Raw genomic sequence first — 25,149 nt, forward strand, 5'->3', positions numbered from 1 at the left:
ATCCCGGCACTGCGGGGCACGGGAGGCAATGGGGGGTACAGGGGGGCACCGCCGGCCTAACCCCCCCCTGCAGCCCCTCTTCACCCGGACCCGCTGCGGGCCCGTTTGGCTGCGGCTGCAGGCGCGCTACGGGCGGGACCCCGCACTCGGGACCTCCCGCCACCAGGGGGCGCCGCCGCCCGCCCGCTCCGCTCATGGTGTCTCCGCCCTGCAGCCGCCGTGCCCCGCCCCGGTGTGCGCAGGCGCGCCGCGCGCTGTCGGTGGTGACAGGACAAGATGGCGGCTTCCTCGGTGTGCCGGGCCGGTGGTGCGGCCGCGCGGGCCCTGCTGCGGGGTGCGCGTCCCCCTGTGAGTCACCGCGGCACGGCGGAGGGAGGCGGGGACGGGCCGGGCACGGCAGCCGCGGCGGGGCACCTCGCGGGCAGGGGCGATGCCGGGCCTACTGGCTGGGAAGGTCACGGGGACGCGGCGGCCGGGGCCGGGCGGCGGTCGGTATGGAAACCCGGTGCCCGCGGATCGGGCCCGGGCCGGGTGGGGGCCGGTGTTGCCGGGTGCCACTGCCCGCCCTGATACGGGGCTCCCGTCGCTCTGTCCGGGGGTGTCAGCCCGCTCGGAACCTGCAGCGCTGCGGAGGGTTTGCAGGCACCGGTTACCGAGCGGCACGTTCCCAGCGCAGCCGTGAAAGAGCGGCTCTGGGCAGTGCGTGCCCCCAGCCTGCGCCCTCGGGGCTGCCCTGCTCGGGGCAGGCCATGACAGCAGCCTTTGCTCCTCCAGGCAGCTGTGCTGACTTTGACGAGGAACCGAGGCGCTGCCACGTACGCTCAGACACTGCAGAACATCCCCGAGACCCAGGTCACCACTCTGGAAAACGGCCTCCGGGTGGCTTCGGAGGAGTCCACTGAGCCAACGTGCACGGTGAGTGCGAGGCAGGTGAAGGGCTTGCTTGGAGCCCTCAGCCCTGCCTGCTGCAGAGTAACAAAGCCACTGGAACACAAGCTTTTCACAGAGACCGACCTGCTTCTCTTTGTTAACTGGTGGGGCTGATGGAGCAGGAGAAGCTCTAGCCTGGATTTATATGAAGCCTGTAGTTAAGTTCAGGTTTCCTCAGCCTCACTGTTGTTGTGCAAGCAGTAAGTGAACAGGAGGAGTTACACGTCATGCAGAGGGTTTTGTGAGCCTGCTCTGTGAAACCCCAAAACGTGCACAGGAAACAACTGCTGGTGCTTATTCTGATTTTGGTGCTACTGGTACAATGCCTGGGAACAGACTTCTTCTCCTTGCAGTTGTATCTGTGGCCTGAGGCTTAAGCATGCTGTTTGTTTCCTCTCCTGACATGTGCCCTCTATGCCTTTGCCATAGGTGGGTGTGTGGATCGGGGTGGGCAGCCGCTATGAGAACGAGAAGAACAACGGGGCTGGTTTCTTCGTGGAACATCTGGCCTTTAAGGTAAGGAGCTCTGCTGGGTCTTGCACAGCAGCCCTGGAGAGCTGTTCCGAATACAGCCACAGAGTGGTTTGGGTTGGAAGGCACCTTAAAGATCATGCAGTTCCAAATGTGCGTATCTATTGAGCTCTGGCTTTAAAGGCTGTAGCTGTTAAGAGTGTAAATTGGGTCATCTGAGTCCCAGAGACTTTGCACATAGTATAGAAATAAACTTCAGAAGGCACCTAGTGTGTGTGATGCTCTTTGTTTGGGTACGCGACAACTTGCAAGCGTGCATGAATTAATGTAATTCTTATTTATTAGTTGGTATTTCCCTTCTTAAAGGAAAAAAAAGTTATAAGTACCAAGCGAGACTGAATCTCTGCTGTGGTTCCAGTGCCTGGCTGGCCCAGCTGCTGTGGTGCACACACAGATGACCACGTTATAAAGCAGGTTAGCAGGCAGAGCACAAAGCAGCATTTCCTGTAGCCATTTATTTTCCTTTGGTTTTCTTAGAGGACCAGCAAAGTTTAGAGGCTACAGCCCTTACTGCTCTCCCAGCGTGTCTGCTGAACAGCCCTGGGGCAGGAGGTGTCTGAGCCCGGGACGTGCTGCCTCGAGTCCAGCGTATGCCACTGTAGGCAGCCGCAGCATCTGGCTTGCTCCTTAAGAGATGAGCTCTGTGTTAGAAGTAGTTTTCTGCTCCTATTGATGGATGTGATCTTCAGCCAGTGTTGTCTCCTAGTGTAGGTCTTCTGCTTCCCCACTGGGCTTTTATTGGTCTCTCAAAGTCCACCTCAACATCCTTTGGGTATTGTAAAGCCAAGTGTTAACTCTCTTGCTTTCTGCACTTGCTCCTGCCTTTCATGAATCTTGTGACAGGTTTTCTTGGTTTAGGTCTTTATTGTTCTTTTCCTTGCTTTAGTTTTGCCTGAGAGGGAAATCTGCTCATTTCATAATTGTGTTTGTTCTTTTAGGGCACAAAGAATCGTCCTGGTGCTGCCTTTGAGAAGGAGGTGGAGAGCATGGGTGCTCACCTGAACGGGTACACCTCCCGTGAGCAGACTGCTTATTACATAAAGGCCTTGTCCAAGGACATGCCCAAAGGTAGGGTGGCCGGGGACAGAGTTGCATTAGGAGTTTAAGCAAATGCATGTGCTTTTGTTTCTCTCCCACCAGCATCCCCTGTAACAACAGGCCAGGGAGCAAAGCAGCTGGGAGGTAAACTGGAGGTTCTAGTTGGTAGCTGGAGAAAGCATTAGCACTGCTAACATTGGAAATGTGTTACAGCTGTCGAGCTTCTGGCTGACATCGTGCAGAACTGTGCCCTGGAGGACTCTCAGGTTGAGAAGGAACGTGGTGTCATCCTTCAGGAGCTGAAAGAAATGGACAGCAACATGGAGGTTGTTGCCTTAGATTACCTGCACGCCACTGCTTTCCAGGGCACACCGCTGGCCCGCACTGTCGAGGGGACCACAGACAACATCAAGTGAGCATCAGCAGGCTGGATGCAGCAAACATCCCATGGGGTTTGGTCCTTGGTGTGCACGACTGCAGCTTGTCAGCAGTGGTGACTGTACGAGGCAGCCCCAGTCTGTAGTTGGAGGTGATCTGTGCCCATGGGCTTCTCACTGTGTTGTGGCTGTGCTGCCCCGTTGGTGTTAGTGATAGTGAATGTGCTTGTGTGCATTCCTTAGAATCCCCTCATGAAGACGTGGTGGGGCTAGGTTGAACCTTCTCCCATACTTGTCACTTTGATGCTGTTACAGAGATTAAGAGCATGGGATACTCATTGAAGCAGTGGCCTTGAGCATACATGCCTGTTAGCTCCATGACCAAGGTCAGCACTCTCTAGGCTGTATCAAAGTCTATTCTTAACTCTCTACCTTGGCCACCGTTTTCCATTTTCTGTGTTCTGGAATTAGTGCACAGGGAAAACACCAACACCAGTCTTGCCTCTAAAAAGCATTGTTAGCCCACAGTCAAGAGAATCAACAACATCACTGCTGTCTATGTACTGTGAACTTGCTTCTCCTAATCCCTCCTGGCTCAGAGATGCTGATATAGTGGGTCTCTCTCTCTGTTCTTTCTAGGCATCTGACTCGAGCAGATCTAGCTTCATATATTGATAATCACTTCAAGGCACCTCGTATGGTCCTGGCAGCTGCTGGAGGTGAGTTCTAGATCCTGGTGATTCTGGGAAGCCTGGGTATCTTCAGGCTGATGCTCAAACCCCTGTCACACACCTTTAATGTAAAATACTGTTAAATTAAGCTGCTTTAAGACTGCAACTGTCTCTCCCATTGCCAGGTATTTCCCATAAAGAGCTGGTAGATGCAGCTAAGCAGCACTTCAGTGGGGTGCCTTTTAAGTACAAAGAGGATTCTGTGCCTGTCCTCCCACGCTGCCGCTTCACAGGGAGTGAGGTAAAGCTTGAACAAAACAAGCAGCTCTTGCCAAGCTGTTGACTGAATGTGAAGCAGTTACAGCTGCTGCTGAGAGGAGAAATCGTTTGTGTATCTGTGAGAAGCTGATGATGTGGCATCTTGGTAGTGGCCCTGTTCTGTTCTTCGGGCTTATTGCCACAGCGTGTTGGGTTTTAGATGGGACCCAACTCCATTAGGAATGTGAGGCTGTTGCTCACATCATCTGCTGGAAAACTCCTACTGAAGCAACTGGTTTAGCTCAGTAGTGCCCAAGACTGTTTAATTTCACTGGGGTAATATCAGGTGCCCCTGTTTGTCAGCCTGGCATTGCACAGGCTGCAGCAAAGCCACTACTCATGCAGTTCTCCCCTGCTCATGTTCTAGATCCGTGCCAGAGATGATGGCCTGCCAGTTGCCCACATTGCTCTTGCTGTGGAGGGGCCAGGATGGGCTAATCCAGACAACGTTGTCCTCAATGTGGCCAATGCTATCATGGGACGCTATGACCGCACTTTCGGAGGTGGAAAGGTAAGAGGCTTGTCAGTGTGACAGGGAGAGCCTGGAGCCATTTATTCTGGAAACTATACAGAAAGCTGCCTTATGTTGTGCTTAGCTCCCAGCTGTGCAGCAGTTACAAGTCTGGAAAGCAGGGTAACAGTGTAATCAAGGCTAATCCAGCACAGTTGTTGAGAGGAGGTGCTGGCAGCTCAACTGAACCTTCTCTGCTGAGTTAGGAAGAGGTTTAATTGATGAATTCTGAGCAGCTTATTTCTGCCCTCACAAACTAACCATTCAGTGGGGATGGTGATGGAAGCAGGGCAGAGTAGTCTGTAGTGTCAAGCTTGCTTTTCAACTGCAGAGCAAGTGGAACTTGTTTAAAACCTGATATTGGATCCATTCTCATCTGGAATCTGTCTGGCCAGCATTAACTGTGCGAACCCCTGATGCTGGGAGACCTTGCAGTTCCCATTTGCTCCTGCTCCTGTGGTGGTGCATACCAGCTCCTCAGGAGCCTGGGAAAGGAAATGGTTTTGCTGGATGGACTCTTAGGCCATTGTCTGTAGCTTTTCCACCAGTGACTCTCATCTGTTGACCACATGAAGGGTCTAAATTAAGCTCTCCTTCAGCAGAGCGTTCCGCTCTGTCTTGTCTGTGGTCTTTGTGAAAACAGCTCAGTTGGAAAGAATTTGAGCAGCGAGGAAGCTGAAGTGGCTGATGGCCTCTCTTGTTCACAGAATCAGTCCAGCAGGCTGGCCACGCTTGCTGTGGAGCACAATCTCTGCCACAGTTTCCAGACGTTCAACACCTCTTACTCTGACACTGGCCTCTTCGGTTTCCATTTTGTTTCGGATCCGCTCTCCATAGATGACATGATGTTTTGTGCTCAGAGGGAGTGGTGAGTACACGAAGTTCCTGTTCAAGACCTGACACTCTTGTGGGAGATGGACCTGGTGGGGGGAACACATTAGCTCTTCAGAGAGCTGTGTCTCTATGAATGTTATGGTAACTTGCATTCTGGTTACATGATCCCGTAAGTGGTTTCTTTAAATGTCTTAGGATGTGGCTTTTGAGGAGCTGTTTTAATCCCCTTAGGGCTCTTCGGGTCTTTGTTCGTGCTTCCAAGTATTAGTGGTGAGGCTTTGGGGTTTTTTCCATAGACAAGTGAGATCATTCCTTAGAGACGAGGCTTTCCCAGGTGCCTAAAGACATCTCCATTGTCTTGTTGAGCAAAGCAGGCAGAGGGTTCTTTCAGACCATTGTGTTGTGGTTGATAAATGCCCCGCTGCTGGAGTCATGCCAGTGCTTGGGGGCCTCTGACTGTCCATCTTACTGTGTGCATGTGTATCCCAGTGGTGGTTTGAGGCTACATCTGAGGTTCAGAGCTGAGCCATGCTGTGTGTGGAGCAGATGGAGTTAGCCCTAGCCCCAGAGACATTGCAGTTGGCAGGGGAGGAAGGGATTTAGCAGCTGGATTCCAAACAGGCTCTGTGGAGCTGTCTTGTTCGTTCAGCATCAGTTTCCATAGCAGCTTGCAATGCTTGGCAATACTGACACACCTTCCAGCTCCTGTGGCAGTGTACTGCAAGCTGCTTGTCAGTGTGCCTAATGGGCACACCAGAGCTGCTCCAGCCTTTGGAGTGTAACTGTGTAACCTGCTGGCTGATAGCCCCTGCCTACAGGCTTGAGCTCTTGCCTCCTGCTGTTCAGTGCTTCCCATTTCTTAGCTGTGTTCAAGGATGAGTCTCAAGGGTGCAGGACGAGTGATGCTGACAGTAGCTTCTTTCTGCAGGGGCCTGGGAAAGGGAGGATTTAACTTCTCTTTGAGCAGACAAACACATTTAAAAGGTTTGGTGGTCTTTCCATCTCCTCTCCAGGATGCGCCTGTGCACTAGTACCACAGAGTCAGAGGTGGAGAGAGCCAAGAACTATCTCCGGAATGCCATGGTGGCTCAACTGGATGGTATGTTCTGGTTTCTGGATTGCCCACTGCAGCTTTCAGAAGGTCACCACTTGTGTTTCTCCTGGGGAGCAGGAGCTCTGCCAGACGTTACAGTGCTGCTGGCAGGCACTGGGCAAAGCTTCCCTTGCCCTGCTCCATGTTCCTCCTCCCAGTTGTGAAAGCAGCTGACCCCAGCCTGCTGTGCTTCAGGTTACCTCTTCTTACTCCATTGCTGAGAAGGAATAATGTGGTGAAGGTAGAATTGAGACCCTCAAACTGGCCTGCCCTGGCTGGAACACTTTGGAGACCAATGAAGCAATCTTTGGATGCTTAACTCCTGCTGGAGCTGCGTGTAGTGGCAACTACGAGTTGTGCTTCATTGGGAGCCAGTTTAATGGCTGGAGTTTGTTCTGTCTGCTTTGACTGATGATGGGGCTGTGCAGGTCTGGGAGGCTTTCTGTTCTGATGACCATGTGCTATCTTCAACATCTAGGGACTACTCCAGTGTGTGACAATATTGGAAGCCATCTCTTAAACTACGGACGCCGTATCCCTCTGGAGGAGTGGGATGCCAGGATTGCTGTAGGTATCCCTTTGTTTTGCTGGGGGTACCTGAGCATGGTTGGTGTTGGCATTTGCTGGTGTCAGTTTGCTGTAATAACGTGAGGGTTACTTATCCCTTAGTGAAGTTGCCTGGAGTTGAGGCACTCACTGGCACTGATATGTGTGTGTCAGAAACTGGCATAGGCTCAGAGTATCCCACGTCCCTGTGGCTGCATTCAGTCCCTCCCAGAAAGAGGGCATTTACCTGAGTTAAGCAGCACAACATCAGATTCCTTTAACAGTTTTCCTGGAGGTGGCCCACATCTGGGTTGTGTAATTCTGCAGCCATTGTATCCCTTGGAAGGCTTCAGATTTTGGTCTTCCATGCCCTCACAAGGGTGTTCTGTGTAGGACATCAGCCACTCTTGCAAAGAGGAGCTGGGCAGTTAGTGCACATGGCCCAAGGGTCTGCTGGTATCTTTTTGATGATGTTGATGTGCAATAGCAACAGTAACTTCCAGCTTTGAGAATGCAGGTCTGCCAGAAGGGGCATTAATTGTGTGTTTGATATTTATTAGGCTGTTGATGCAAGAATGGTGAGAGAGGTCTGCAGTAAATACATCTATGACAAATGCCCGGCCATTGCAGCAGTTGGTGAGTAGTTGTGGGAGCTGATACATGGGAGCTCAGAAACGAGGCAGGGGTCAAGAGCTGAGTGGAAGGGAGCTGCAGGCAGTTCCTGTGTCTGTTCTGGCCTCTATAACTGCTCTGGCTCTTTGTTGCTGTCCTCCTACCTCTGCCCATCAGATGTGCCAGGGTGCGCTTGCCAGGGGATCAGTGCTGCCCATGCTGGAGGTGGCAGGGAGCTCTGGCTGTGCTCCACCTCTTCACTCACCCGGCTACGCCTGCCCTGTGTCCTTACACTGGGGTCACACAGGTTTACGTAAGGGAAGTGAAGGGACCTGATTCCCTTGTGTTGCTCTGGCATGTCTGTCTGGCCAAGGACAAATTCCTCCCTGAAAACCTGCCTGAGCAGCTCGCTCCGCTCTGCTGCCTCCTTCCTGTGTGCTGTGGGCTCCCCTCCTCCAGGCAGCTGTTTCCTCTGGCCTTCAGAACGGAGCCGCTTGGAAAAATGAGGCAGTTCTTGAACAGGAAATAGGAACGAACCAGCCAGAGTCTCAGTAACTCGGTGGCTCCCTGGGAGTCATACCTGCCTGTGGAGCTGTACTGAGCAGTGCCAGAAACAACTCACTCTGAGGAAATAACAGTTTCTGTGTCAGGAGATGGTACCTGCTGGTTTTCCTGGTGTAGGTTTGAGGTGTAGTCACCTGGTTTTGGGCACAGCTACCCTGCTCCAGTGCCATCTGCTTTAAGACCATGGGAAACTGCACAGGCATTTTGGCTCCATTACTGGTGACTAACTCTTGTTCTGTTCATTTAGGTCCCATCGAACAGCTCTTGGATTACAACCGCATCCGCAGTGGCATGTACTGGGTCCGTTTCTAGGATGTGTCCCTGCAGTGGGAATGGTGAAGCTGTGCACTGTGGCAGGTTCCCTCTGGCTCTGAATGTCCTGTGCACCCAGGGGCAAGAAGAGTCCCATCAACTGGCTGTCTTCACAGTGTTAAATGTATAAATAAAAGTACCCTGTATGGAGCTGGTTCTGCTGGAGTCAGCTGTGTCCTGCTGGGTCTTGTGTGAGTTATTGTTAATCTTGCCAAAGAGATGAGTTACTGGACTGCAATCTGGATTTGTCAGGGCTCATGCTAGAATGGTGTCTGTCTGTAGTCCCACCTCCTCTGTCCTGAGCTGGCAGTGTGCTGGGGGAGAGGTCCTGCCTTTAGGCTGCTTGAAGGAAGTCTTTCCATTGGGATGAGGCTGCCAGGGTAGGTCTGGCTGTTTCACTGTGCCCTTCTGTGCAGGCAGCAGCATGGCTGTGGCAGTGCTGTTTGTGCAGACCTGAGAGCAAAGGCCCTTGAGGGGTCTTCTGTGCTCTCCTGCTTGTCAAGGAGATGGGGATCTGTGAAAGGTTGGTTCTATTCCTGCCCCTGGGTGTGGTGACAGCCAGTCCCCCTGGCCTGGCTGTTGGGGACCTTCCTGTTGTGGTGACCATGGTGGTGGAGGGGGCAGGTTGTGCCACCCCTCTCTCCCCAGTCAGTGACAGACAAAACTGGGTGCTGAGATCCCACCAGCTCTAGAGGCTGGTGAGGGCGAGCAGCTCAGCCCTGCCTGCTGCTGCCTCAGGACGGTGGAGGTGGTTGTCAGGATGGCTGGAGAAGCTGGAGCTGTTGCTAGCAGCCTCTGTGCGATACGTTACCTCTCACTTCAAGCTTCCCAGTTCCCTGTAAAGCAGCTCAATAAGGAGCAGACTGTGGTGAGTATGTTGGTGTTGGTCTCTACATTCCTCTTGCAGATAAGCCTCCATCTGTCCGGTCAGTCTCAGCTATGCCATAACCAAGAAGCTGCTGACTGAAGTATAGGGTGACCTGGCCTATACCTAGAAGGTAATCCCTAGGTCTGAACGGCTGGAGGAGCTACCTGGCCCTTCCTGGTGGTAATGTGGTTGGTGCTCCCTTGTCTTGCCTCCGGGAAGCTGGAACGTGGAACACAAAGGATGAAACTGAGGAAGAGGGATGGAGAAAAGCTTCCCACCAGGCGGCACTCGCTTGTCACAGCCACCCCTGCAGGCTGCGAGGTGATCCCCGCTCTTACCTTCGGGATAGAGTTCCCTGGGATTCTCATCTGATTTCCAGGTGCTGCCCTGACAAGTGGAGTTTAAAGCTAGTGTAAAAGTTTCTAGGAGTTGTCATCACACTGGAGACTGCTGCAGTGCTCTGAGCATTTGTGCTGGATCTGCACTTTTGGTGAGAGTCAGTGTCTGAACCCATTGCGTGTCCCAGGCAAGTTTGAAACTGTTCAATGTTCTTGATGCAACTGGTTTAACTGTGCTTGCAAGCTCTGGCTCGTTACAAGTGCACAGAGGGCTGGAAACTGAACAAGCTCCTGCCTTCAACCTGTGGAACCAGTAAATGGTACCTTGGCTTTGTGTCTGCAAGCAGGCTGTAATCCTCTTTGTCTTCCATTGCTGTATGTTTCCCCCCCTCAGGTGAGCTTCCATGGTGTTTTGCAGTCGGTGTGAACACAAGGAAAGGGAGATGCACATCCTTGCCTCAGCATTTCCTACACCTTCTCTGGATATACCTGCTTGGGAATGGTTGGTTTCCTTGAGTAATTCCCCAAGCTCTTCTGCACTAGGACCAGAGTCAAAGCCCTCTGCAACTGCTGCTTTCCAAAGTGCTGTTTGGGCTGATGTGGCCCAGGAGCTGTGCCCTGGTGAGTGACACTGGGTGCAGTGAGGTGGATGCTGCTGGGAGCCAAGGCTGAGCCTGCCCGGGTGTTGGCATCTTCTGGCTGTGGTTCCAATGGAACCCTGCCTTGTAGTGCTGGTGGTGTTCAGGTGCTGTGGCTCTGTGCTTCCAGAAGCATGGATTGAGAGGGTTGAGGCATCGTTTCCCTTCGGTAAGCAAGCAGCCAGACTGGGGGTCTAAAGGTGGGGAGAGGGGACCCGTTCAGGAGTCGGGAGCGTTGGTGCTTGGCAAAGGCATCAGCACGTGGTGCCTTGGTGAGGGGCTTGGGAAGCATAACCTGGGACTGGTGGAGATCAGGCAGTTGGCACCCACATCCCTCAGCACTGGAGGCACGGAAGCTCTGGCCTCTGGCAGCTTTCCTGCTGCTTGAGCTGCAGGGGTGCTGCTGTTCCTCCACCGGAGCAGCCTCAGTCCAAGGGAATCCAAACTGGGAAGCATCCAGCATGATGGAGATGTGCAACCTCTGCTTTTCCTGAACCTTGGAAAAGTGACATCACCCACTGCCCCCCTGCCCTCGCTGCGCTTCCACTGCCGGTGAAGGACAGCGGCAGCAGCACCAGAGGAGAGAGCTGGAAGCAGCACTGGGACAGGGCAAATCCCCTGGGACTGCAGGGGGCCGGAGTGACCTCCCCAGCCTGGATCCTGGCTCCCTCCCTGGACAATGTGGGATCGATCAGCGTGGCTCTGACCACTGGTTTTCAATGGCTGAAGGGTTTTGTTCTGCTGCTTCACTGGGAAGGTTCCTGGGGACCCCATTAGGCTGTGCTGGTGAGCTCAGCCTGGGGTATCCATGAGCCTTTGCTCCCTGCTGCTCTGCTCAGTGCTGTCTTCTGCTCTCCTGGTGAGGTTCCCTCTTTGAAGCTTGTGCTCTCCACCTACCTCTAGGTAATTGCTTTCCCCCGGGCACCTTGGCACTGTTGGCTGGAAGAGAGGAGGATTTGGAAAGGAGGAGGCTGCACATCGTTGTGTGTGCCCTGGCAAAGGCTCTGCTGCCTGCACAGCACCTGGGTGACTCTGCCCCCAGTCAAGAGCTATTCCAGGTACATAAAACCCAGCAGCAAACATGGGGAGCACGCGCTGGAGCCCTGTGCTCTGGGTTCCCTGCTCCCCAGCAGGGAAAGCTGTGGGAACCAGGGCAGATGCCCAGGGTGGGTCTCCTGGATCCCTTTGATATGTGAGCTGCTTGTTTGGGATCCGGGTGCTTGCCAGGAGAGGCCATAGCAGCCGATTGTCAGCAGTTGCCTCACCTGAGCTAATTACCCACCCTGGAAAGTACAGCTGATAGGGATCATGGGTGCTGAGCCAAGCCTGGCCTCGGGGCCCTGGGAAGCTGCACGGAGGCTTTCACAGCACCGAGAGGCTTGGAGCCGTGCCCCTGCTCCGTGCCAGAGCTCTGGGAGGAGAGTGCAGAGCCCGGGGCTGCTGCTCTGCCCTCTCTGCCAGGGCAATGGGAGCAGAGGGTGAGCGGGTTTGGGGTGCAGCTCTGCTGGGGTCTGGTGCTGCTGAGGCCTCGCTCTGCTTGGACCCATGGGGCAGGGGCTGAGACCAGGGATTGTACCGCCAGGTGTCACCGGTAGGGCTGCAGGGTGGAATAGGGCACACACACAGGTCCTGCCCATCCGTGTGTGGACCAGAAGGGAATGGTGAGCAGTGGTGGCTGGAATCCTATCCAGAAACCCTATTGGGAAAAGGAAATGGCTCATCTAACGCTTTAGTGTATTCATTGTGTGGCAAAGCAAGGGACAAAGGGCCCATCCAGGCCTGACTGCCAGCTCCAGCCAGCCTGGGCTGCCACAGACACGGGCCTGCAGGATGCCTCCTCTTTGTCTTGCCTCTTTCTTCAGTGGCATGTCTGGAAGGGGCGAGTCCGGGGCCTGAGCACCCTCATTAAAAGCTGCTTTACTCTACACGCTGTCCAAAGAGGATCAGTGGCTCTCATATTCCAGCTCTTTCTCCCTTCGTTTGTGTTTTCATCCCTGAGGACTCGGAGGGTTTCAGTGGGGCTGCCCTCAGCTTTGCTGCCCATGGAGCCCGTAGCTGGGGATGCCCAGAGGAGCTGCTGGAACCATGGTGCCTGGAGGAGGCTCTGCCTGGGTTCCTCCCTGCCCGGAGCTGCTGGGGGCAGCCTGGGGAGCTCTGTGAGAGCAGCAGGGGTTTTACTGGTAGGAAGAGGCGTTGGTAGAGTGGAGCCTGTGCTGGATGCACCAGAGACCCTGGAGATGCTGCTCCTGCTCCATGTGCCAGCCCCATCACTGAGCCCCTGCCATGTGCTGGGACTATTGAAGGTTCCATCTGCTGCCTCGGTGTGAGGAGCCCATGCGGCAAGTTCCTGCCTGCTCCCCTGGTGCAGGGGCAGCGCTGCTGTGCCCAGGGGCTGGGTGTGCGGGTGAGCCCTGGGCACCAGCATCCCCCCTTCCCTGCGAGGCTGGAGGTCCCTCGGCCCCAGCTGCTCCCTCATCCCCTGCTCTGTTTACAGCTGTTCCAGATGTGCAGCGCTTGGCAGCAGCTCCAGGGACACAGGAACACGGGATCCTGCTTCTGCTTCGCACGCACGGCAGTGACTCACAGTGACCTTGCTCCGGCTCTGCTGGGAGGATGGACAGGGGTGAGGAGCTCCCCATGATGCGAAGGGTTAACCAATGTACAGGGGGGTTAGGGTTAAGCCACTTGCTTAACGATGTTACTGCTTACTGGTGCTTACTCAACAAGTGCTCAACACTGACTGTGCTTGCTGGAACAGGGTGGGAAGACCAAGGCTATTGATAGGAGGAAGGAACAGTAACTCCTGTTCTCTGGACCCCTAAATCGGCTGAAATCAGCTTTGTGGTTTGGAGAGTGACTAAATCACCAGGGAACATGCACAGTGACTGGAGATGAACAGCTCAGGGAAGACTCATTTACTTCATCTTGAGCCCCCTGCCCATGACCACCAGGAGACCCTACGCAAGCAAGGACCTTTTACCTCATTATGCCATGAATATGTATAGGTGTATTGTGTAACCTCGTGAATATATAATAGTTTAGAGGATAAATATGAAGGACATATGCTGAGGTGCGCATGCCTTTGGAGGAGCTATCCCCTGTGTGCCTCAGTGCTGAATAAAAGCATACCTACTTTACAACTTTAACGAGTTGTGGAGTCTACCTGAGTATCACCCATTGTGCTGGGCTACTCCCGGAGGTGGCAGGGGCCCACAGACAGGATCCTTTACTCCTGCCTCCCCATGTCATCAAGGAGGGTTCAGTGGTGGTGGGGCTGTGCTTTCTGCAAGAAGCTGGAGCTCTGAGCCCCAGCCCTTGTTTGTGGGTGCAGACTGCAACCATCCCCTGCAGCATCCTCACCGGGCTGCTCAGCCGCCCCCCCGCAGCATCTGCCCCACATCCCTTGCGTGCGGTGCCTGTGCCCACCCGCCCGTGCCACTCCGGTGACGCGGCTGTGCTGCTCCATGGGGGTATGAAGTCATCGGGGGTTCCCATGGTGACAGACTGAGCCTCCCGGGCCGGGCGGGCGCTGCCTCCTCTTTGTGCTGCTCTCTGGAGCTGGGCTCCCTGCCAGGGAGCCGGGAGCAGCGGCTCTGCCCTGCGAACAGCACCGAGCCCTCTGGAGCGCGGTCCCCGGCACCCACCACAGCGAGGGGTGCTCCTGCAGCCCCCAGCTCCTCACCACCCCAGCACATCCGCATCCTTCCCGCGGTCGGTAGAACCTGCGGCTGCTGGGGCCCCGGCGCTGGTCGCTGGTGTATGGGAAGGCACAACAGTGTCCTGCGGGCAGAGCAGCTGGTGCCAGCTCTTCCAGATTGGGTACTAGGAACAGTTCTTGATGGAAAGGGCTGACAAGCCCAGGAGCAGGGCTGCGGTGGAGTCATCATCCCTGGAGGGATTTAAAGGACTTGTAGCCCTCGGGGGCATGGTTTAGTGCTGGGGAATGGTTGAACTCGATGATCGTGAACGTCTTTTCCACCGTAAACGCTCCCATGGTTCTTCTGTACCAGCCCCAGGACCTGCACAAGCCCCTTCCCGGCGGCTGCAGCGCAGCCGATGCTCTCCCGTGGCGCGCACCCCGCACCCTGCCCCTGCCTGGCGCCGGCCCTGCCGGGTCCCCGTCCCCTCCCGCAGGGCCGCCCCGCACGGCTCCCGCCAGCCCGGGGGCGCGGGTGATGCTCCCCTTGCGCAAGGAGCAGCCGAGCCCACGGAGCGGGAGGGGGGCTCTGCCCTGAGCCCCCCCCCCCGGGGGTTCACAGCGAGCCCCGGGTTTAGGGCGTGTGGGTGCGGGTTGTGAAACACGGAGCAGGGGCGGGAGGAAGCACCGAGGCATTGAGCAACCCCCGGGCTCCCGATGCTGCTCCTGCTTCCACACTGCGGCATCCCGGGCGGGGATGTTCCCTGGCACGGGGCTGTGGGGCCTGGGGCTGGGGAGCTGGGGTGGGCAGACTCCCCCCGAGCACCTCGGAGCGGGTCCCTGCCACCGGTGACTGCTGTGCTGGGGCTGGCAGCACCCATGGCCCGCAGCAGGAGGGGTGGTGCACTCGCCACCAGTGACTCCTTGTTCCCATCCTTGTTCCTCTTGGGAAGGCAATGACCGTCCACAGCGAGCCCCAGTGCAGCAGCAGCAGCATCCCAGAGCAGTGCTTCAGCATGTCCTCACTCTGTCCTTTGCGGTTGGGATAGGGGCCCCTGAGGGATGGCTCCTTGATTCCTCTTGGCAACGCTCCTCCCCTGGGAATACAGCTGCCCTGAGCCGATGCAACAGCCTGGGAGGCAGTTGGAGGGAGGAACAAATACTCCCATCCCCACAGAGCTGCACAAACCCCCCGTGGGGAGCAGCTTCTTGTGGCACAGCCGGTGGCATCCCAGCAATGGCTGCAGCTTCCCAGGCCCGAATGCTGCCTGCCCTTCCTCCTGCTGCCAGTGCCCATAATGTCCGTGGGGCAACTGGTCTGGCTGGGAGCCCCTTCCCAGCTCAGTGTCAGGCCGCTCCTGTACCTTGCCCATCTCCCCCTGCACTGAGGCTGAGGCAGGAGGGATGGGCAGCAATGGGCTTCAGAGGTGCTGTGAGGTTTGGGAGCTGCTGGGCAGCTTGTCCCCATGTGTGACAAGAGCTGCTGTGATGCCGGCAAGTGCCCCAGCTCTGCAGGTCGGGCTCCATGGGCTGGGCATATCCCGATCCTCGGTGTCTCCCTGCTCAGCCTGGTGTGAAGCAGGAAGCGGTGGCACCATCCTGTGCACGGTGCTGGTGAGCGTTCCCCTGAGGTCCCCAGGAGCAGTGCTGGACTCCTGCCTTCCCTCCCATCCCCTGGGAGCTTTGCTGTGTCTGGTCCCTGCATTCCCACCCTTTCCTGCATCCCCATCCTCGGGGACAAGCTGGGTTTATTTTACAGAGCCTGGTCCCTCCTGTGTGTGAGAGCAAAGGCAAGCAGCTTGTGCCTCCATCACTGGAGTGTGAAGAACCTGGGTGGTCAGTGCAGATGGAGTGCATCACCTCAGTCCCTGCCTGCTCCAGGTCCCTGGTACCCAGCCCCAGTTACTGTGCAGCCTCTCTGGGCACCCCACCATCGCCCAAAGCTAATGGAGATGGCTGGTTAACTGGGGGCTCTGGAGCCCTACGCAGCGCCGCTGGCTCCTCATCCCGCTGCCATCGTCCTCACCATCACCCTCCCTTTGTGGCTCTGTGCTGCTGCAAAGTGCCACCACCCCCAGTCAGTGCCTGGCTTCCCTCTCCCTGGGAACCAACCCAGTCCCTGTGTCAGGCTGACCAGGGCTGCCTTTTCCTGCAGCCAAGGGGTGTCACCATTCCCTCCGGAGCCCTGTCCACATGGACAGCAGGGCCTGGCTGCAGTCCAGCACAGCTCTGTGGGATGCTGGTGTGTGGCCGTGCTGGCAGCAGCCTCCAGACACAACAGTTTATGGTCAGGAAAAGCTTCTGATCCCTCTGCAACGGCTTGGGGGGAGCCCTGAGGGATGAGGGACCACTTGTCCCCATCATCACCCACCAGATCCTCTGTGGTCCCTGCAGACAGGAGCATCCCCAGTGCCGCAGGGCAGAGGGCAACTCACTGGGAATGGCTTCCCCCTGATGTGACACTTTGCTTCCTTCTGCAGCGATGTGGCTTTGGGCTGCAGCAGGATGGGGGGTGCTGCAGGAGGTCCCCTCTGGTGCTGAGGAGCCTTCAGGGAGGCTGTCTCCTACCCCAAGCCCTGAGGGCAGGTCAGCAGGTGGTAAAGGGTGACCAGCTCCCCTCCCTGGCCCATTTTGTGGCTCTTGGGCTTGCTGGGGAGCCCCATGGGGTGGCCCACAAGTCCCTGAGGCCGCATCATGAGCACGATGCTGACCCCCCGGTGCTCTCCCGGAGCCAGCCGGTGATGGCGGTGGGATCCCGGGGTGCTGCGGTTGGGAGCTGGCGGTGCCTGGTGCTGGGAGACATTCCTGGAGCGTGTCCCAACCGGCCCCGCGGCAGGCGAGGCTCCTCTTGGCTCCGGCCGCTCCTCCTCCCCTCGCCCTCCGCGGCGCCAGCCCCGTTGAGCCCGGAGCCCCCCGATGTGGAAGGGCCCGGGCAGGGGGCAGGTCCCCTCCAGCAGCCCTGGAGCTGCCCCGCGCATCCCCGGGATGCCGGGGCAGGGAGCGCTGCCGGACAGCGAGGGGCTGGGACACCAAACCCCTGTGCGGGCTGTGCCGAATCCCGGCCGCGGGACGTGGGGCATCGGATGGGACCCAGGGCACCGCGGCTGCAGCTGGCTTCTTGCAGCGTCGCGTCTCACCGTGACTCACCCAACACAGCTGAAACCTCACCTGAGGGCGCAGAAAATAGGTTTTCCTCTTGTTTCCTACCGCGGCTGCTCACCTGGCAACGCAGGGCAGGGAGAGGCTCAGCCCCAGGCTTCCTCCGTGCCAGTTCTCAGACGGCAGGGCTCGGGAAAGGGCCGGTGGCTTCCTGGGATGTTCCTGGAGGGATCGGCTGCAGCAGCACCCAGTGAATCACTCACACCTGGAGCTCTCCCTCTTCCGAGGCTCTGTCCGTGTGCCGGCGGCCACGGATTCCTTCCCGGCCCTGCTATGCGCAGAGAGCCGGGAAACACCGCATGGAGGAGGCACCTTGATGTTGGGGACCCAGCACCCTGCGTGCCCCTCTCCAGTGCCAGTGCAAGCGGGATGCTGCGGGCACCATGGTCAGGATGCGTCTGTGATGAACCACAGGCAGGCAGAGCCCGTGGCACGGCTGCAGAGCGTCACTGCTCGGTGCCCCGGTGCCCGCGGTGATGCTGGCCTCAGCACTGCCCCCTCACAGCCCAGTGACCCCCGTCTGCCCCTGCCCTGCCGCAGGCACCACGCCGTGGGGCTGCTCCGCCAGCTCCGGGCCCGGGGCCAGCACAGCGCCTTGGCAGGCCCCGCACCCCCGCTGTAACGCAGCCCCTTGTCTAACTGGGACATCCTCTGAGCGAGCGGCTTGGGGATGGTCCTGGCCTGGGGATGCCGGATCCCTGGAGCTGGGGAAGGAGGGGGAAACCCGTGGCCACGGTGAACTTTGGAGCCACCGGCCAGGTTTGGGGGCCGGGGCAGGGGCCTAACGAGGGAAAGGCTAATGAAGAGGAGGGGATGCGCTGCCTGCTGCGCCTTTAAGAAGAGCAGGGGCATCGCCGCCCCTCCCCTGCCTGGGAACTGTGTGTGCCTGGGAAAGTTGCCTACAGCCGGCCCTGGAGCATCTTTGCTCGGTGGCAGGTGGCCCTGCTTCGGGTCCCCATCCCTGCGGTGGCCCCGGGGACCCCCCCTGCCGCTCCCCTCCCTCCTGCTGGAAGATGCCCCCGGAGCTGCCCGTTGCCCCACCGGGAGCCGAGGGGAGCCAGGAGGGCGCAGGTACGCGGGGTGCTGGGGATGTGGGTGACCGAGAAAACAGGGGGAGGTGACACATGGGGCACATGCTGTGGCCATGAAGCAGGGTCAGCCCCGGGGAAGCACAGGCACCAACAGGAGGATGGGGTGCAGGTGATTCACCCCAAGGAGAGCTGTGATCCCATGGGGTGTCCTGGGGGTGAGGGGCACCTTGAGGGTCAGGGGTGCACCCTGGGCCGAGGAGGAACCCTAGGGGACAGTGCCTCCAGTCGCTGGGTGGGCAGAGGGAGGCCAGGGCAGTGCAGGTCCCTGGCCACCTCGCTGGGCATTCCCCTACCCCGTGCAGTCACACCACTGGGGGCTTCCCGGCGAGTTCACTGGCTCTGGGGCGGGTCTTGGCCATTGGTGTGAGCTGGTGGTTCCTGGGTTAGGGTTAGGGTTGGGGAGGTGGCATCCGGAGCAGGGCAGGAGGATGCTGCTGCTGGCTCCGGGGCAGTCGCTGTACTTCAGCCACGGGTGCTGGGGTCCCACGAGTTGTGAGTGCAGGAGAGGTCCTTGCCGAGGCCCGGCCAGGCTGCAGCCTCATAGGAGCTGTGCCCATGTGGGGAGCAGCCCATCTCCAGCACCACAGGCCTTCCCAGGGCTGGTGCTTGGAGCCAGACTCTGACCTGGAGCGGGCCAGGGACTCGGGTCCCCACAGCAGCTCCATCCCACTCTGCCCAGGGCCAGGCAGTGCCCCGGGGTCTCCAGGAGCACATTACATTGCCCTGAGATAGACGGAGGTGCACGGCTGGCTCCTGGCTGGCAGATCCCAGAGTTCCTGGGACAGGGAGATGCAGGAGGGAAAACTGCCTTGAGCCCCAGCTCGGCACCGAGCCCAGCAGAAACCTCTCCGGGGTCCAAAACCCCCCACTTCACCCACCCCTCGCAGCCCCCAGCCCCTGCCCGGCCTGCAGCAGAGCCGGCACTTTGGGGGGATCCGCTCGGTGGGGTGGGGAAAGCCCTTTTTGGGGCTGGGTTGGGCGGGGGCCGCGACGCTCCCGCTTCCCCCCCTTCCCGGCACCGCGCTCCGGGCCGCCCTCGATAAAGGGGCGGGAGCACCGGGGGCCGGTACGCGCCGGGACCGCCTGCGCCCGGCTCTGCTCGGTACGGCTCGGCTCGGAGCGGCTCGGCACGGAGCGGTGCAGCCCCGCGGTGGGTGAGTGCGTGCGGCCGCGGGGGTCCCGCTGCAGGCGGGGCAGGGGGGTGCTGCGGGGCAGGACCGGACCGAACCGAACCGACCCCCCCGCGGGCTCTCGTCCGCCCTCCCCTCCGGGCGCGCTCCTCCCCGGTGCAACCGGGCCGCGCTGTGCTGGGCTGAGACCCGGCGTGGCCATCGCAGTGGTGTCAGGCCGGGTGTTCCCCCGCCCGCAGCCGTGTGCGCGGGGAGCGGCGGCTCTCGCCCACCCTGGCTGCTCTGGAGCAGCCCGAGCTCGCCGCCCGCAACGGGGGTCCCCGTAGCAGGGCTGGGGGCTGCGGGGAGCTGGTGCCGGGGCCGGGATGGGCAGGCAGGGAGCGGGGAGCAGGCAGGGAACAGGCAGGGAGCAGGCAGGGAGCGGGAAGGGCTTGTGGAGGCAGAGCCCGCGCACACCCTGGGCACGACTCCCCGAGGCACCGGGCAGAGAGCGGAGCCGGGGCCCCCCGCACGCTGCCGTCGGGGCTCCCTCCCGGGCAGGGACAGGCAGCGGCTGCCCACCGGGCACTGGCACCTCCCGGCCTGGAGTGTGGCACTGGGCACTGCCGGCTGTGCCTCCAGCATGGGGATGTGTGGTGACAAGGCCAGGCATGGGCCCGCTGCCCTGGCCCAAAGTAGGGGCTCTCCCTGGTTCGTGGGGTGCCAGCAGTGGCGCTTTGTCCTCCTGAGGCTGCCATGTGCCCTGGCACGGTGTGGTACTGGTGCCTCCCCGGTCCTGCTGTGCTGTCACCGGTGTCCCCAGGACATGGGGCAATGGTGGCATCCTCCTCTCCCTCAGGCTCCCACGATGAGCAGCCGGCTCCTGCTCCTCACCGTGCTCCCTGTGCTCCTGGGCCCGCCGGTTGCCGCGGTGCAGAAGAGGAGCCAAGGTGGGTGCTGAGCACCGGGTGCACGCAGTGGGCGAGGGGCCAGCACGGTGCCATGGTGCCAGCCTGTGCCCTGAGCACTGTCGCCATCCCGCAGCGGTGTGTGAGGACGTGCTGGAGGCCGACATCGCCTTCCTGGTGGACGGCTCGTCCAGCATCGGCAGGAACAACTTCCGCGCCATCCGCACGTTCATGGAGGAGCTGGTGGTGCCCTTCGTGCCGGCGGTGGGCGAGAGGGCCGTGCGCTTCGCCGTGGTGCAGTACAGCGACGAGCCGCGGTGAGCCCCAGGAAGGGGCATGGGAGCAGTGGGCAGCGGGGATGGGAGCTGACGTGTCCCCTGCTCCCCAGGGTGGAGTTCTCCTTCTCCCAGCACACCAACGGCTCCAGTGTCCGGAGGGCCATCCAGCAGCTCAGCTACAAGGGCGGCAACACGCGCACCGGTGCTGGTTTCCGCTATGTGGCTGACAACTTCTTTGGTCCCACCCAGCTCCGGCCTGGGGTCCCCCAGGTACGGGCATGGCTGTGGCCCCGGGAGCACCCAGGGAATGACACAGCAGGGCTGTGGGCCCTAGGCTGGGGCTTATGGCTCATCCCTGGCCCCGCAGATCTGCATCCTCATCACGGATGGCAAGTCCCAGGATGATGCTGAGGGGCCGGCAGCAAAGCTGAAGAGCCAGGGCATCAAGGTCTTTGCTGTTGGTGAGTGAGGCTTTGGCACTGGACAAGAGGGTCTGCTGCTGGCTTCAGGGTTCCTGCCCTCACCCATCATCTCCATCCCTGCCAGGAGTCAAGAATGCCGACCGCAAGGAGCTGATCCGTGTTGCCTCGATGCCCACCGATGCTTTCTTCTTCTATGTTGGTGACTTCAAGCTGCTGGGGACGCTGGTGCCGCTGATGACACGCAGGGTGTGCACGAGCGTCGGGGGTACCCTGCGCACGCTGGGTATGGACTCCTGTCCTCCTCCCTGGGTCCACCTTTAGCACCCACCCTCCCCAGAATGCCTCCCTGTCCGTCCTGTGACACTGAGCACATGGCTGTGCCACTTGGGAAGCTCTCCCTGCTGCCCCACGCACCCTGGAGCTGATGGCCCCTGTGCTCCCCTGCAGACGGGACAAGCCACACCGGCCCCTCAAACCTGGAGTTCCTGGAGCGGGGCCTTGATCAGCTGCAGATAAGATGGACCGCGGCCAGCGGCCCCGTCACCGGCTACCGGGTGCAGCGCGTGCCGCTGACCGGGCTGGGGCAGCCGGTTGTGGCTGAGAGGCAGGAGGTGAGGGTCCCACCCGCGCACCTGGGGTCCCCAGCGGCCCCATGCATGGCCTGGGGACACTGAGGGGTGACACGGTCCCTGCCCAGGTGAGCCTGGGGCCACGGGAGACCAGCACCGTGCTGCGGGGGCTGCGCGCGGGGACCGAGTACCTGGTCACTGTCACTGCCCAGTACGCCAACAGCGTCGGCGAGTCCGTGTCCGGCCGAGCGCGCACCCGTGAGTGTCCATGAGCATCCGTGAGCGGGGCCATGTCTGTGATGGGCAGGGGCACACGGGGCTGGGGCTCACCCCTGCTTCTGCGTTGTCCCCAGAGAGCCAGGCTGGCTCCGTGCTGGATTTCCGTGTGGTGGAGACTGGACCAACGTTCCTGCGGCTGGCCTGGCAGCCCGGCCCCGAGCCCCCACAGGGCTACAGCCTCAGCTACGGTGTGCAAGGTGAGGGGGTGTGCAAGGGGAGGGGATGTGCAAGGGGGTGTGCAAGGGGAGGGGATGTGCAAGGGGGTGTGCAAGGGGAGGGATGTGCAAGGGGAGGGGATGTGCAAGGGGAGGGGATGTGCAAGGGGAGGGGATGTGCAAGGGGGTGTGCAAGGGGAGGGGATGTGCAAGGGGAGGGGATGTGCAAGGGGAGGGATGTGCAAGGTGAGGGATGTGCAAGGGGAGGGGATGTGCAAGGGGAGGGGATGTGCAAGGGGAGGGGATGTGCAAGGGGAGGGATGTGCAAAGGGGTGTGCAAGGGGAGGGGATGTGCAAGGTGAGGGATGTGCAAGGGGAGGGGATGTGCAAGGTGAGGGATGTGCAAGGGGATGTGCAAGGGGAGGGGATGTGCAAGGTGAGGGATGTGCAAGGGGGTGTGCAAGGGGAGGGGATGTGCAAGGTGAGGGATGTGCAAGGGGAGGGATGTGCAAGGGGGTGTGCAAGGGGAGGGATGTGCAAGGGGAGGGATGTGCAAGGGGAGGGATGTGCAAGGGGGTGTGCAAGGGGAGGGATGTGCAAGGGGGTGTGCAAGGGGAGGGGATGTGCGAGGTGAGGGATGTGCAAGGTGAGGGATGTGCAAGGGGGTGTGAAAGGGGAGGGGATGTGCAAGGGGAGGGATGTGCAAGGGGAGGGATGTGCAAGGGGAGGGATGTGCAAGGGGGTGTGCGAGGTGAGGGATGTGCAAGGGGGTGTGCAAGGTGAGGGGATGTGCGAGGTGAGAGATGTGCGAGGTGAGAGATGTGCAAGGGGAGGGACATGCAAGGGGAGGGAATGGTCCCTACAAGGGAGCTGTCCTGCCTGGATGCCTTTGCACTGCTTCATATGCCGGGCTGGGCATGGCAGGGACCATGCCTGGAGGGGTGCATGCAGGGGGTTTGGTGCAGGGGTGCACGGCCAGAGCACTGTGGCTGCCGGTGCCCTTGCTGCAGGGCACACGTATGTGCAGAGGCATGGGGCCATGTGTGTGTTCCTACATCCCGAGGCTCAGGTGTGTGCTGGTGTGTTCATGACACTGGTGCCATGTGGCGCGTGCCCGGTGCAGGCCGGGGGTGCCGGCACACGCATGCAGGGGGTGTCACCCCCATCCTGCTGGGCCCCACTGCAGCTGCACACCTGCAGCCCCTCCCTGCCCCACGGCCCTCGGGGTGCCCTTGGCTGCGGTCCCGGCCTCTCCCCGGCTCCCCACCCTTGGCACCGCCTGGCACCCCCAGGGCAGGCTGCGGACACCCCTTTGTTGCCGGCACGGAGCGCGCCAGGCCCCTGCCCACCGCAGCCTCCCCACCAGGAGCAGCCCAGCGGCAGGAGAAGAGCCTGGGGGCCAGCGCTCAATCGGCCACGCTCAGCAGCCTGCACCCCGACACCGAGTACGTGGTGATGCTGCGGCCCCGCTACGCGCAGCAGCCCGCCCGCCCCAGCACCCTCACCGCAAGGACACGTAAGCACTGAGCCAGGCCCTGGGATCACATTGGGTGGGGATGGGTTCCCAGCACAGGGGCACCCCTCCACTCACCATGCCCCATAGGGATGGGGCTGCCTGGCCCATTGATGCCTGGGGAGGGGGGTGGCGGATGGGGATGTGTGCGCACATGACTACAAGGTGATGGTGATGCTCTGAGCCCCAAAAGGTGCTCCCAGGGGGCACTCCCGAGCCCGTTCGCAGCCTCCTGGGAGTGTTCCCACTGATGCTTCCCCCACGGGATGTAAAAATGGCTGGAAAAGTGCAGTTTTGGTGAATTCAAGCACTGGCTCTGCAGGAGGAAAACGTGGTTGCCGCAGGGAGGAGGGTGGCGGCAGCATCACCAGGCAGGCGCGGGGGCGAGCCCCCGAGGGAGCACCTTTGGAAGCCTCAGAACTGGCAAACCAGTTCCTCGGCTGCCCCAGGCGGCTTTAACCAGCAGGAAGTATTTAAGGCATTAGGAGGAAGGTGTTGGAGCTCCAGTTCTTCGGAGCTGGGATGCTTTGAAGAAGCCACCCGGGTGCAGGCTGCCCTGGGTGATCCTGGTGCAGTGCAGCATCCATGGGTAGAGGCCAGAGGGGTTCCCATCCCTGGAGCAGGCAGGTTTCTTGGTGCTTCCCACTGTTCTGTGCCCCAGTGTCCCATGGGGAACCTCTCACCGCAGGGCCCCCGGTGGCTGTGCAGCACTTGGCTGTTCACAACGTGTCGGCACAGAGCATGCTGCTGGCCTGGCAGCCCGTCAGCGGGGCCACTGGCTACCGGCTGTCCTGGGCCACCCTCACAGGTAGGTGCCCATCCCTTGTGCTGGTGGCCACAGGGAAGGGGACAGGAGAGGGCAGTGGCACCCCAAGGGATGGTTTTGCCGGCTCCCGCAGGGCAGGACAGGCACAGGGTGGACCTGGATGCTGGGCGGACGTCACATGCGCTGGGGGGGCTGCAGCCCAACACTGACTACGTGGCGGCTGTGGCCCCGCTCTTCGGGCAGCTGGAGGGACCAGCAGCCACCGTGCGGCAGAGGACGGGTAGGTGCTGGGAATGGGGCTGCCACCCCGTTCCTACCCTGTTGCCCTTGCCATGGGATGAGGGGGGACCATCCCCATGGCCGTGCACCACAGCAGTGCTCCTGCGGTGTGCGGGGCTGGTGGCAGCGTGGCACGGGCCAGCCTGGCTCATGGGGTCCCTCTTGTAGAGCCGGGTGCAGAGCAGATGCTGCGGACCAACATCCTGGGCCCCACGTCCATCCAGGTGCTCTGGACCAGTGCTCGCGATGCCCGTGGCTACCGTCTGGAGTGGAAGAGAGCCACAGGTAGGCTCAGGGTGCCTCATCATTGCCACGGACCCCTTGTGCCAGCAGCTTGCACTGACCCCCCCCTACCCGCAGGACCGGAGCCCCCCAGAACAGTGTCGCTCCCCAGCAGCACCAACACCTACCAGCTGACGGGGCTGCAGCCAGGCACTGAGTACCGCATCACCCTCTACACGCTCTACGATGGCAGGGAGGTGGCCACCCCTGTCACCACCTTCCAGACAGGTGACTGCCGGGGGTCCCCGGGTTGTCCCCACCCTTCCAATCCATTGGGATGTCCCAGGTATTGCTCATCCCAGGGACCCCTTGGCCATGAGACCCAGCTCTGCAGCCTTGTCCTGGGGTGATGCTGGGGCCGTGCCTCACCGTGTGCCCTTTCAGACGTGGAGGTGCCCGTGGGAGCTGTGTCGGACCTGCGGGTGCTCGAGGAGTCGAGCCGGTGGCTGCGGCTGGGCTGGACGGGCGTCCCTGGCGCCACCGAGTACAAAGTGGTGGTGCGCAACAGCCAGGGTGAGCGG

The 25,149-nt window shown here is 60.1% G+C and overlaps 2 protein-coding genes across 2 annotated transcripts in view; both read left to right on the forward strand.

Moving 5' to 3' along the window:
- The first annotated feature begins 236 nt into the window (after positions 1 to 236).
- On the forward strand, positions 237 to 8,502 carry LOC133217235 (cytochrome b-c1 complex subunit 1, mitochondrial). The gene is made up of 13 exons (XM_061362554.1): positions 237 to 348; positions 775 to 915; positions 1,360 to 1,446; positions 2,400 to 2,529; positions 2,713 to 2,911; positions 3,516 to 3,595; positions 3,733 to 3,848; positions 4,233 to 4,376; positions 5,084 to 5,244; positions 6,224 to 6,309; positions 6,782 to 6,870; positions 7,410 to 7,485; positions 8,273 to 8,502. The coding sequence occupies exons 1-13, from the start codon at positions 277 to 279 to the stop codon at positions 8,335 to 8,337; spliced, it is 1,446 nt and encodes a 481-aa protein (XP_061218538.1). The 5' UTR covers positions 237 to 276; the 3' UTR covers positions 8,338 to 8,502.
- A 9,176-nt stretch (positions 8,503 to 17,678) lies between these two features.
- Positions 17,679 to 25,149, forward strand: part of COL7A1 (collagen type VII alpha 1 chain) — a 29,628-nt gene continuing 22,157 nt past the window's right edge. Inside the window, exons 1-15 of the mRNA XM_061362409.1 lie at positions 17,679 to 18,048; positions 20,037 to 20,127; positions 20,222 to 20,402; positions 20,474 to 20,633; positions 20,731 to 20,824; positions 20,910 to 21,068; positions 21,233 to 21,396; positions 21,483 to 21,612; positions 21,708 to 21,830; positions 23,155 to 23,304; positions 23,990 to 24,109; positions 24,201 to 24,347; positions 24,515 to 24,631; positions 24,707 to 24,856; positions 25,013 to 25,141. Of these exons, the coding sequence (XP_061218393.1) occupies positions 20,046 to 20,127; positions 20,222 to 20,402; positions 20,474 to 20,633; positions 20,731 to 20,824; positions 20,910 to 21,068; positions 21,233 to 21,396; positions 21,483 to 21,612; positions 21,708 to 21,830; positions 23,155 to 23,304; positions 23,990 to 24,109; positions 24,201 to 24,347; positions 24,515 to 24,631; positions 24,707 to 24,856; positions 25,013 to 25,141 (1,906 nt within the window). The 5' untranslated portion in view covers positions 17,679 to 18,048; positions 20,037 to 20,045. The remainder of the gene's footprint in view (positions 18,049 to 20,036; positions 20,128 to 20,221; positions 20,403 to 20,473; positions 20,634 to 20,730; positions 20,825 to 20,909; positions 21,069 to 21,232; positions 21,397 to 21,482; positions 21,613 to 21,707; positions 21,831 to 23,154; positions 23,305 to 23,989; positions 24,110 to 24,200; positions 24,348 to 24,514; positions 24,632 to 24,706; positions 24,857 to 25,012; positions 25,142 to 25,149) is intronic.

Source organism: Neopsephotus bourkii, unplaced genomic scaffold, assembly GCF_033783945.1.
Source record: "Neopsephotus bourkii isolate Nb327-2 ecotype Australia unplaced genomic scaffold, CSIRO-AGI_Nbou_v1 NB_1120, whole genome shotgun sequence".
NCBI lineage: Eukaryota > Metazoa > Chordata > Aves > Psittaciformes > Psittacidae > Neopsephotus > Neopsephotus bourkii.